Genomic DNA, 12729 nt, shown 5'->3' with positions numbered 1-12729 from the left:
ATGAAAGTATATTGTAATTAGGGAGCAGAGAATATGGCTGTCCTCTTTTCAACAAAATTAAGAGCCATCAGTATTTTCAAAAACATTGCATTTCCGCAATGCAAGTGCAAGAAGAATCAGAAGTAATGATGATCTACTAGAGATGTATTTGAAACCTAGGTTCAGGTTTAGGTTTTATAAACCTATGCCATCCAGGTTCTTTTTTCTTTTTTTTTTGTTTTTGGAGACCAAGTCTTGCTCTGTCATCCAGGCTGGAGTGCAGTGGTTCAGTCATGGCTAACCTGTGCATCTGGGTTCAAGCGATTCTCGTACCTCAGCCTCCCAAGTAGCTAGGATTACAGATGTACACCACTGCCCCCAGCTTGTTTTTGCATTTTTAATAGAAACAGCGTTTTGCCTTGTTAACCAAACTGGTCTCCAGCTCATGGCCACAAGTGATCTACCCGCCTTGGCCTCCCGAAGTGCTGGGATTACGGGTGTCAGCCACCGTGCCTGGCCAATCCAGGTTCATTTCCGTCTGTTGATTAACAATTTCATTTAAATGATATAGCCCTTTTCAGGTGTGTTTGTGTGTGTATGTGAGTATATATTTGTATATTTATACATATGTATGTGTTTATAGGTGTATGTGTTAATATACACATACCTGCATATACCAGGAAAATATAAAGTAGCAATATGGGTTTCTTATGTTTAAGTCTATTAAAATTTCTAATAAAGTTTTTTCACTATTTTATTTTTCTTTAAATTGTTTGTAAATTGACCTAAATGTGAAATAAAGATCTAAGGAATCCATTGGCCCAGCTGATAAGAGTGTTGGTTACTTTTCCTATTCTACTGAGGGTTAATGTAATATACCTGTGTGGATCATCATCCACAGTGGTTGATGACTAGACATTTGTTTCAAGCACACGTGGACTATTTATGAAAATTAGCCATCTGCTAGGCCATAAAACCTCCACAGATTTCAGAGGACTGCTGTTATCAGAGCACATTCTGTCACCACAGGCAGTTAAGTTAGAAGTCATTTACAGAAAAGGTAATTAGAAAAAGTCCCCTTCATTGGGAAATTTAAGATAACTTCTGAAAAACTTACAGCTCAACAAATGAATCTTAATGGAAATTAGAAAGCATTCAGAACTAAATGCTAACAAAAAATACTTTGAAAAATTGTATAATATAGCTAAGGTTGAACCTCAGGAAAGGAAAAAGGCTGAAAATGAACAAACTAAGCATGTATCTTAAGTGACAAAAATAACTACAGAATAACCCACATAGGGTAGAAGAAAGGAAATGCAGTGAGCTTAAAATAATGACATGGAAAACACATTAAGTGGTAAGGATAATAAAGCCCAGAGCTGGTTCTTTGAAAAGCCAAATAGTCAAACTTTTGGCGAGATTAACCACGGGTGAGGGAACAAATACATAATATTCAGATTGGAAAAGGGAGCCATAGATATAAATTCCACAGAGATTAAACTGGTAAGATGATATTAAGAACGACTTTGTGCCAATAAAGTCAAGATTTTAGGTGGAATAGACAAACTACTAGAAAATAAAAATTAACCAAAACTGACTTAAGAAATAGAAAAGTTTAGTAATACCAGAGCAATACGGAGATTGAAGCCGCAGTTAAAGATCTTTCCACACAGAAAGCACCTAGCCACAATGACTTCAGAAGAATGTTATAACTAGGCATTCATGCAACAGATAATTCCAATCTTTTTATATACTCTTTGAGAAAATAGAAAAAGAGAGTCTTTTCCAGCTCATTTTATGAAGCTAGGGTACCCCTGATACAATCACCACCTAAGAGCAGCAGGAAAGGAAAACAGACTAGTTTTCCTGGTCCTGGATGCAGATATTCCAGGAGCCAGGAGAATCCGCACTTTATACAGGGCTGCTTGCAGATTAAGATGCGGATTTAGCCACATGGAAATTATTGGTTATCTTGACCTGATTATTTGGCTTTATTGGAAAGAATAAAAGCCTGTTTGGCGTGGGATCAAGAGACCAGCATTCTCAAATCAGCAGCATATGTACAAAAACTGGAATGATTGAAATTATGACTTTAATCACTGCATAATAACCCCCCACAATTTTGTGAAGCATTTCATCTTTTACTACTGACAAGAATGCAACTTAAAATTACCATTTCTCATTCACTAGATTGTCAGAATTTAATAAGTGTATTAGGGTTCTCCAGAGAAATAGTATCAATAGAATATAAAACATTTATTGTGAGGAATTGGCTCACAGGATTATGGAACTGAGATGTCCCACAATCTACAACTGCAAGCTGGAGTCCCAGGAAGGTTGGTGGTGTGATTCAGTCTGAGTCCAAAGGCCTGAGATTCAAGGGAGCCAATGATGTAAATCTAGTCCAAAGGCAGGAGAAGATGAGATGAGATGTCCCAACTCTAGCAGTGAGGTGGAAAATAGAGGCCAGTTCCCCCTTCCTTCACCTTTTGTTCTATTCAGGCCCTCGGGGCATTGGATGATGGCTACGCGCATTGGGAGGACCGCTGGTTTCCAGTTCATGAATTCAAAATGCTAGTCATCCAGAAGTACCATCACAGACACACCAAGAAGCTTATTTTATCTGGGCACCCTGTGGCCCAGACAAGTAGACACATAAAGTGAGTCATCACAGCAAGTATGACAATGCCACGTGCTAGAGGCAGTGTGTGGATGTGGAGCCACTTTGCATTCCATATGACCTGGCAACTGACTTCTGATGAATGCAACTTAACGACAGAGATTCCCTGGCTGGGGCCGGGATGTTTCTAGGCCTTCCGGAGGTGCACAGATGGGTTTAAAGGATCAGTGTAATACATAACTTACATGTGTCCCCTGTCATAAAACTCTTCAGTCTGAACTGGAGATTCCAGTTCTCTTTCTCTGTCATAGTTGCCTCTTCTGCAGCAGAAAGTCATTCCTGATCTTTGCTCTATTGCTCTAGGGACAGGAAAAAAGCCTGTAAATTGCCGAGAAAGAGGCCTTTAAAAATTAATGTTGAGAATTTCAACTGGGATTCTTATTCTGGCGGTTTCTGGTTCTTTGCTTTCACCATAGTTTGAAGACAGTTTACTAGAGTTGTTGGGGAATTGTTAGATGTTTCCTGATTATAATGTGATTTTTCACCAGAGTGCTAAAAGAATGACATTGCTGTAGTAAACATCTTCCTTGTGAAAAGGTTTTCTCAGCGTGAGTAATATTGATGGTAAATCCTGCCTCACTCTAGTAGTAAATAATTTTCACTCATGGATATATGAAATAATGAGAGGAGGGAAATAGTCCTATCTATCTCATTGTGATAAGTTTCTAATAAAAGTTTATATTTAGTATTTAATAATCAGATTTGAAATATATTTTTGCTTTAGTCAGTTCTGTGCTAATAATACTTGCAATGAAAATTCAATCCAGAAGAAAACTTTTAAACTTGGCACTTTATAGTATAGGGAATTGAATAAAAATTAATTTAGTTTATGTACATATTTTGTTGCAAAGAAATGTGACAGAATGACCAGTAAAATATATTAAAGCACAAATACTTTATATCAGGAAAAAAACTGAAGGAAAATGGAGCAAAAATACCAGTTCATGAAGAAAGGAGATGATGTCACATTTTTTATATTGAGAAATAAAAATGAAATCCTAAGCCAACTGACTTGGACAACTGTAACCCCCTTTTGGCCAAGGAAAACCTGAGGTCTCATCTGTGACATGATGGGATCTTCTCATTCTTCAGACACCTCTTGTAATACCAGCTCCCTGGATGACTGCCATTAGGCGTTCTTTCCTAAGGGTTAAACAAACTAGCCGTTTGGAAAGACTTGTTCCACTGCTGGTATCAACCAGCTGCCTGGTGCTGCCCCCTCCTTTCGTAGTTTTAACTGCTCACCAGCATGCCTTCCTGGAAGAGAGCAAAAACCACAGAGTGGTTCTAGGAAGTCTACATAGGATGCACAGTGAGGGTTTTGTGTCCTCTGCTTCATCTTTGACATCAGAGGGCTAAAAACTTTGCCCTCGGGCCATGCTCAATGCCCCCATTTTTGTACATGTGACCCATGAAAGGGCATGAAGCTCAATTGTGCATGCACATTTCTCTTTTTATAATATTCATGACTCTCATAGTTTTTATTCAGCCACCTTACTCAGCATAAATTCCCATTCCCTTTTCCTTTCCCTTGAAGTGTCTGTTTCTGGCTTCTGGCCAGAGGCTGTGCTCCCCAGCCTGTCAGTATGGCAGCCCTACAAGGGGCAACATTTTATGAGAAATAAAGCTCTCCTTTCCAAATTTATGAACTTCCTCATTCTTCAGTTTATAGTTTTTAAGAATGGGTTTGTATGTTTTATTTATTTATCTATTTATTTATTTATTTATTGAGACAGTCTTGCTCTGTTGCCCAGGCTGGAGTGCAGTGGTGTGATTTCGGCTCACTGCAACCTCTACCTCCTGGATTCAAGTGATTCTCTTGCCTCAGCCTCTCAAGTAGCTGAAATTACAGGTGCCCACCACCACTGCTGGCTAATTTTTATGTTTTAGTAGAGATGGGGTTTTACCATTTTGGCCAGGCTGCTCTCGAACTCCTGACCTCAAGTGATTGAACTACCTGAGCCTCCAAAAGTGCTGGGATTACAGGCGTGAGCCACTGTGCCTGGGCTGTTTCTATGTTTTAAATGTGGGTAATTTTGAGAACCAAACCACTGACAATGTAGATTCTACTGAATTCATTGAAAATGAAATGACTTTTGTTTAAAAATGCCAGTGTTCATAGTGCACTGAAATTTTTGAAACTACTTAAACTTATGATGAAAAATTTTAAATGTCAGCATAAAAATGTTCAAAGGACCACACAGACTTTAAAAATTCTTTTAGCAATAATAGGAACGAAAAGGTTGAAGATCAGTGGCTTAAAGCATTAGATTTCAAGTGGGAGGTTAACACTCACTGTGAAGCCTTTTGGAATTTTAGGGACATTTTGGCTGTTGAGGAGCTTTATTGACATATGGTTAGTGGGGGCCAAGGAAGCTAGATATCATGTAGCGCATAACAGAGAAGAGTGTGTTTTCCCATAACTTCTCTAAAGTTCACTGGAGCAGCCTACTGCAAATTTAAGTATCGGAAATTAATACATATTAATCCTAAAGAATATTTAAAATAAGGAATTTATTAAAACTGAAATTTTAGGAGAGGACCATTATAATGGGTGATATTTAAAATATGTTTTCTGAAAATTGTTAAATAATATATCAGTTCCATGCATTGTCTACTCAGTGTATTATACATTTCCAACTATATATTTAGATGAAAACTTTGCAATAGATAATGCAAAAGCAATACAAGTTATTGTAAATATGTAATGGGGAGATATGAAATTAATTTAAAATGACTGAGAACCAGGTATTATTAGGAACATTTGAAATACAAGGAACATATGAAATCTTATTGAATCTTCTTATACTTTTTTACAATAATCTTTCCTCAGATCAGCCTCATTGGCTACGATACTGCCACCCACAAAGCTTATTATACATTCTCAAATAGACTAGTATTTGTGACATTATTGAATATTGTTACATGGTAACCACCTTTAATACCCCTCTGTACTATCTTCACCTTTTTCTCCAAAACATGTAATCCCCTTCTAAGTAAATTACTTACTCGTTATGTTTATTTTTTCCTCTTTTTGTCCCCCTTGCTTGGAGACAGTGTAGGAGGAGAGCCTGGGAGGGCAGGTCTTTTGAAAAGTTTGGCATAAAAAGGAGGAAAAAATTGGCAGCTAAAGGGGGTAGGGCATATGGAATCAGGAAATTTAAAACTGAAGTTTTTAATTGAAGTATTTTTAATTTTAATTTTTAATTGAAGTATAATGTGTACATACAGAAAATTGCACATATCAAAAGCATATAATTCTGTAAATTTCTACAAAATGAAGTCAGCTGTGCCTTCGCAACCTAAATTAAATGAACATTCCCAGCACACCACAGTCATCCCACATGTCCCTTCCTTATCATTACCCATCTCCCAAAACACATTGACATTTATCACCAAATACTACTAATATTGCCTATTTTCAAACTTCATGTAATTGGAATTATGCAGACTGACCTCTTCCACTGAACATATTTGTAGGATTCAGTCTGTACCATTCATCTAGGAGTAGTGCAGTCCTGTTCCTTATAGAAATATTTCATAATTTGTCTGTTCTACTGTTTCCTCATTGTTTGAGGTGTTCCCAGGTTTTAACTGTTACTAATAGTGCTGCCCTAACTATGCTTGTACATGTTTTTTAGTAAACATATACATTTTTGTTGAGAGTATATATTTTGAGTGGAATTGCTTTCCAAAATGATTGTACTAGTTTTATTCCTAGCAGTCTTAAGTCAGAGTTCTCATTGCTTTACACCTTCACTAATACTCTATATGGTATCTTGCCTGTTGTTGGGACTTTGCATTTTCATCTTATTAATTTCCAAAAAAATTGGGATTTTTATTGGAATAACATTTAATCTATTAGTTTGGAGAGAAGTTACATCTTTTAGTATAGACTATGCTAACACATGAACATAATATGTTCTTTTATTTGGGGCTTCTTTATTTCAGTAAGATTTTCAGTTGTGTCAAGGCCTCATGTGCCTCTTGTTAGATTTATTCTTTCACTTCTTGATTTTTGGATGTTTTGTAAGTGATATCTTTTTGAAATTTCACATTCAAGTTTCTTTTACTAGTATGTAGAAATACAGTTGATTTTTGTATATCGAGCTTATATCCAGCAACTTTACTAAATTTACTTATTTTCATGGTTTGAAAATTCTTTAGGCTATTCTTCAAATGCAGTTAAGTCATCCGCTAATAATGACAGTTTTATTATTATACCTTTCACTCCTTATAAGTTTTAAATTGGTCTTATCACACTCACTAGTACATCTACTAAGGTTGTTTAAAAGTGTTAGAGAACACCCTTGTCTCTTTCTTGGTCCTTGGGAGGAAGCTTTTAGTAATTGACCATTATGTTAGCTATAGGTACTTTACAATTACTTTTTATTATAAAAATTAGCTTTTCTTCCCAGTTTGCTAAGATAATTTAATCAAGAATGAGTGATGATTTTTCGATGTTACAGGAAAAGCACAAGTGATAAAAGAAAAAATTGATAATTTTGATTAATTCTAATCAAAATTAAAATGTGTGCTTCAGAAATCACCAAGAAAGTGAAAGACAAGCCCCAAAAATGAAAAAAATATTTGTAAATCTTATATTTTAGAAAGGGCTTGTATCTAAGATATAACTGTTAGAACTCAGTAAGGAGAAAACAAATTACGTAGTTTAAAAAAATGAGCAAGATTTGAATGGACATTTCACTAGAGCAGCTGTTTGAATGGCCAATAAGCACATGAAAAGTGTTTAACCTCAGTATTAGGGAAATGCAAATTAAAATCCTTATGGATACCACTTCATACTCACTAAAATAGGCATAATAAAAAAGACAGACAATTGTTCGTGACTAGGAAAACAGAGACCCTCATACATTGCTGGTAGAAATGTGAAATGGTGCAGCCAACCTAGGCAAACAGCTTGGAAGGATTTTTTTTTTCTTTTCTCCAAGTTAAACGAAAATGTACTATATGACCTAGCAATTCTACTTCTTTGTGTTTATCCAAGACAAGTGAAGACATCTGTCCACACAAAAACTTGTAAGTGAATGTCCATATCAGCATTAGTCATAGTAGCCCCAAAGTAGGAATGATATGAATATCTGTCATGTGATGAAGGGATAAGCAAAACATTTGTATATTCATACACTGGAAGACTTACTGCTTATAACATGTATGAACCTGAAAACCATGCCATATGAAAGAAAACAGAAAAGACCACATATTATATGAACTTATTTATAGGAAATGTCCAGAAAAGCCCAAGTTTTAGGAACATAGATTAGTGGTTACATGGTGCTGGGGTGGAAACAGGGAGCGACTTCATATGGGCATGAGAGATTTTTTGTGATAATGGAAGTGTTCCAAAATTGGATTGAGATGATGATTGTACAACTCTATGAATTTAGTAAAAATCATTGAATTCTATACTTAACAGTGACTGAACTCTATTTTATGTAAATGATTCCTCGGTGAAGATGTTAAGGAATGGATATTGAATTTTATCAAATTCTTTTTCTGCAACTAATGAAAATGCATATGATTTTCACCTTTATTTCATTGATTTGGTGAGTCCCCTTAGTGGGCTCTCTTGTTTGTAGTTCCCTCTTCTCCAGGATCTTGACTTCAAAGTTCTGGCTGAGCCAGTAGTGTTCACTGCCAGTGTTTGTCTTCCCAGTTCCAGGAGATTACAGAGATTTCTGAGCTGCTGCTTCCTGCTACGGCTCTTCTACTCTCTTTCCTCAACCAGTTTATAACTCAGTGTATGTTTTGGGGGAAAAGCAGAGGCTTGCCATAGTTTCCCCTCTGGCTTTCCAGCCTTTTACATTCTGGCTGTCTTAGTTACTGAAGCAGCTGGTCTTACATATTTTCTCCAGTGTTTCATGGAAGAATTGGTCTGATGATAACTTGTTCCGTTATAGCTAACAGTGGAAGTCTATGTGAGCTTTTTTTTTAAGATGTCAGTATTACAGCATTGCTGTATGCTGTTGGGAACAAACCTCTAAGGAGGGGTAATATTGCTGCCAGCCAAGGAGAGAGTTTAAGTGCTGGAGTGAGTGATGTCCCCAAGGAGATTAGAAGGGGTTGAATCTGGTGCACAAGGGGATGGATTGGCCTCCCTCATGATGTTACAGGATTCCTTTGGTGCCACTTTGCCAGCCAGAAATCTCTGCTGCCACTGACACCTCTCTGTCCAGGCCTCACTCTGGTCCCCGGGCTTTCCCTGCCCACTTGGCCCAGCAGGTTGTGCTTGGCTTATGCCCACTTGAATCCTGTGCCTGCTCCAACTCCATGCTTAGCTTGAGACTGAACTGGGCATGCCACAAATGGCTTCCGTGTTGGGTGCTGGTGTCTAGACAAGGAGAATGTGGTGTCGCCCAAACACTCAGAGATGCCAGCAGTCATGGAGCCCCAAGGGGTGTTACAACTCTTGCTCGGGGAGTCCCGAGGTCTGGGCCTCCAGAAATGTTGCAGCTATTCACTGAACCTTAGTTCAGTGAATGGGAATGTGTTACAGCTCTCTTTCTCCCGTAGTTTGGCTAGGAAGAGCATGGTACAGCTCTTTTATTCTCGTTGTCCACAGCTCAGCAAGCCGGCCAGGGGCATGTCACAGTCCTTTCATTCATGTCACCCACAGCTCCACGAGTTCCAGGTTCTTGTCCCGTGACCAATAGGAATGAGGTGTGTGGACACCAGAGAGTGAGTAAGGCAGAGAAAAATTTTATTGAGTGACAGAAAGAAAGCTCTCAGCTGTGAGAGGGGACCCAAAGTGGGTAATTGCCTGTGAGGCTGAATCTGGGGTTTTTATGGGTTAGAATAGGGGAGTGTGTGCTGATTGGTCCCTGGGTGGGCCTGGAAAAAGCACTGTTTGATTGGTTAAAAGGAACCAATTTTATCATCCTGAAGGAACCAATCAAGAGAGTGAGGGTAATATGGGGATAGAAGTTCTCTCTCTGTTTGTGGACTCTGCAACCAGCGGCTCAGTTTTTAGGCTTTAAACTGTCTTTGGCTTGAAGGTTGAGTTTCACTGGGAACCCATCCCTTTCTGTGTAGGAATTTGTCTGTGTCCTGTCACTCTCAATGAGTTAATCATTCATAGTAACAGGAGTCAGGGCAGAATGTATGCATTCAAGTCCTGGGTGGATAGCTTTGGTGGTAGGTAGTAGTAGAATTTCTTTTCTGGCCTTTGGTAGGATTGATAAGAGGTTTTGGGATTTGTCAAGAGAGAAGTTGTGAAGTGGTTGAACTCAGGAAATACAGTAGGATTGCTGGGCAGCAGAATGGCCCACTTGAGATGAGTGGTCATAAATGTAAAAGATTTAAATTTAAGAAGTAATAGAAAAAAAAAAAAAGAAGTAATGGAACTGAGAAATACTGGGCCTTGAAGAAGAGTTTGGCACCAGGGTTTTGCCAGCATTTTTCTTTGTTACGTTTCTTCATGGAAAACTTAACTGTGAAGACACATATCAGGCATCCCAGAACACTTAAAGATTCACATGTTTAGCACCCACCACCCAACCTGAGCAATAGAGTATTACAAACAAAGTCCTCTGTGTACTCATAGCCAGTCACACCCCAGCCCCCATAACCACCAACTGAATTTATAATTTCCGTGTGCTTTATATCCCTGAACAGCATTATTGTTTTAAACATTTATGTTCATCATCCTGTGTATCTTTTTGTAATTATGCTTTTTCACTAATATTGTTCATTAGATTTATCTGTATTTACTGTAATTCTTTCATATTCATGCTACCCAGGTAACATTCTGTTTATAATTATGTCCTTGTTTTATTAATTCTCCACATATCCTGTGGATGGATATTTAGGTTATATCCATTTTTCTTTTGCTAGTCTTTATATGCTCCCTTGAATGTAATTATATGTATTTTCTTGTGTATGTGAGAGATTTTGTAGGATGTGCATATCTAAGACCTGATGGATGCTAGGATATGTGCTTTGTCAACTCTGGTTCTCACTCCCCCTAAAAGTGTGTGACATCATAATGCCCCTGCTCCAGCCCTTATGATACTATATATCATCATGATTGATTTATAATAGACCAATGGGGTCAATAGCTAAGTGTCTGCCCTCTACACTGGAATTTTACTTTGTTGTTTGCCTGTTTGTTTAATTGGGGACCCATCTTATCTTTGATCTCAGAGTTAATGATCCCTTAAGGCATTCCATGTATTTATTTTTCTCTGTTCCAAAGTTACGATTCTGTGATAGTCATAATTATGAAATTGTCAGTTTGTTAATACTTTAAATCTACACTTCTCCCATGTGGTTGACAGTCCCCAAGGCAGGCATCCATGAAGTCAAAGGGACTGACCGAAGTGTGATCTGCCCTTTTTGCTGGGTTCGCATTTGTGCTAATACACTGCAGAAACGGTGGTAAACTGACAGGGCTTTGCAAGAAGCAAGGTTGTATCACCAATTTGTTGTTATTTATGTTAACATTAATGGGTTCATTTGTATTTTTAAATGAATAAACACTGAAACAATTTCTTAGTTTTGATTTCTAATAGAGTAACTATAGATCAGTAGATACCAACCATAGTGTCTTCTTTGAAGAACGTGAAGGAGTCTAAGACCAGAAAGCTGGAGAAGCACTGCTTTAAGCACATGGTAGACGTATGAATAGTCAAATACTTTATTCTTGCTGATAAGGCCACTGGGAAGGAAAACTTAAGTAATGTCATTCTATTAAAAGATGAATTAGATTGATCTTGAAGTTATATATGAATCTTAAGTAAATTTTTAATTATTTGCCTTAAAATTTTGTTTACAACTAGATTATATTTGTAAATAAAATACTTTGCAGGTGCTGACCTTAAGGAAAGAGCCAAAATGAGTTCCGGTGAAGTTGGTCCTTTTGTCTCCAAAATAAGAGCAATGATTAATGATATTGGTAAGCACTATTAAATTATTCTTTCAGCATGCCAAAGGTGTTCTTAAAAGTCAGGTTTAAAAAGTACACATTACAGTATATATATGTAAGTGTTGGTTAAATATTTATATAATTATCTAATCATTACGTATACCTGTTCATTTTAAAATGACACTTAATATATTTAATTTCAAAATTTATGTAAAATATTTAATAATTACAAATGTCTTATGTATGATAGCATATGAAGGTATTTATTAGACAGTAATTTGGCATAAGCCTTTGACTTACAGTATCTATATTTCTTTATATGTGCAAACATAGGTTAGGGATTCCTTTGTTTTATGTACATATGGGATCATACTTTTTTAGAATTACAGTAACTTATTTTATTATTTTTATTTTTAATTTACTGCTGTATATTAATCCAGTCTTATCCCAAATTTTAAGTTATTTCTTCATTAATGAGCATTTAGTTTTTTTCCTCTGTTTATGCTATTTATAATAAGGTAGTGAATACCTTTGTACATAAGCATGGATTCTTAAACAGGGAATCACTGTTCCAGCTATCCTTTGTTCATTTTTTATTTTAATATTTATAAATTCTACAAAATTACATTCCAAAAAAAGGTAATTTATATTCCCATCAGTTAAAGACAGTATCTGTTTCCTCATATTCCTGCCAGCATTTAATGTTGCTATTTCTGATTTTTTCTAGAGATAAGGTCTCACTTTATCACCCAGGCTGGAATGCAGAGGCACGATCATAGCTCACTGTAGCCTCCAGCTCCTGGGCTCAGGAGACTCTCCTGCCTCAGCCACCTAAGTAGTTAGGACTACAGGTGTGCACCACCAGGCCTGGCTGATTTTTAATTTTCTTGTAGAGATGGGGAGGCCTCACCATGTTGCCCTGGCTGATCCTGAACTCCCGCCTTAAGCGATCCTCCTGTCTTCCCACAGTGCTGGGGTTCCATGTGTGAGCCACATTGCTCAGCCTTTTCTTCATTTGTAAATTGCCTTTTCACGTCCTTCATCCTCCTTTTACAGAATTATTTAATAGCTACTTGTTTACTTAAAAGACATTTCTATATTCTTTGTTTTAAATGTTACAGACATTCCTCTAATGTGCTTAATTTGATTCCAGTATCTTTAAATTTAAAGCTTTTACTATTTAGAT

The 12729-nt window shown here is 37.1% G+C and overlaps 1 protein-coding gene across 4 annotated transcripts in view; it reads left to right on the top strand.

Annotated features, from left to right (window-relative positions):
* Nucleotides 1-12729, top strand: part of AUH (AU RNA binding methylglutaconyl-CoA hydratase) — a 135940-nt gene that overhangs the window by 26016 nt on the left and 97195 nt on the right. For all 4 annotated transcript variants that reach the window (XM_032260454.1, XM_032260456.1, XM_032260455.1 and 1 more), the window contains one exon: nt 11487-11573. In XM_032260454.1, coding sequence (XP_032116345.1) covers nt 11487-11573 — 87 coding nt within the window. The remainder of the gene's footprint in view (nt 1-11486; nt 11574-12729) is intronic.

Source organism: Sapajus apella, unplaced genomic scaffold, assembly GCF_009761245.1.
Source record: "Sapajus apella isolate SASKATOON/1434 unplaced genomic scaffold, GSC_monkey_1.0 scaffold118, whole genome shotgun sequence".
Taxonomy (NCBI): Eukaryota; Metazoa; Chordata; class Mammalia; order Primates; family Cebidae; genus Sapajus; species Sapajus apella.
This window is presented reverse-complemented; position numbering and strand designations above follow the sequence as displayed.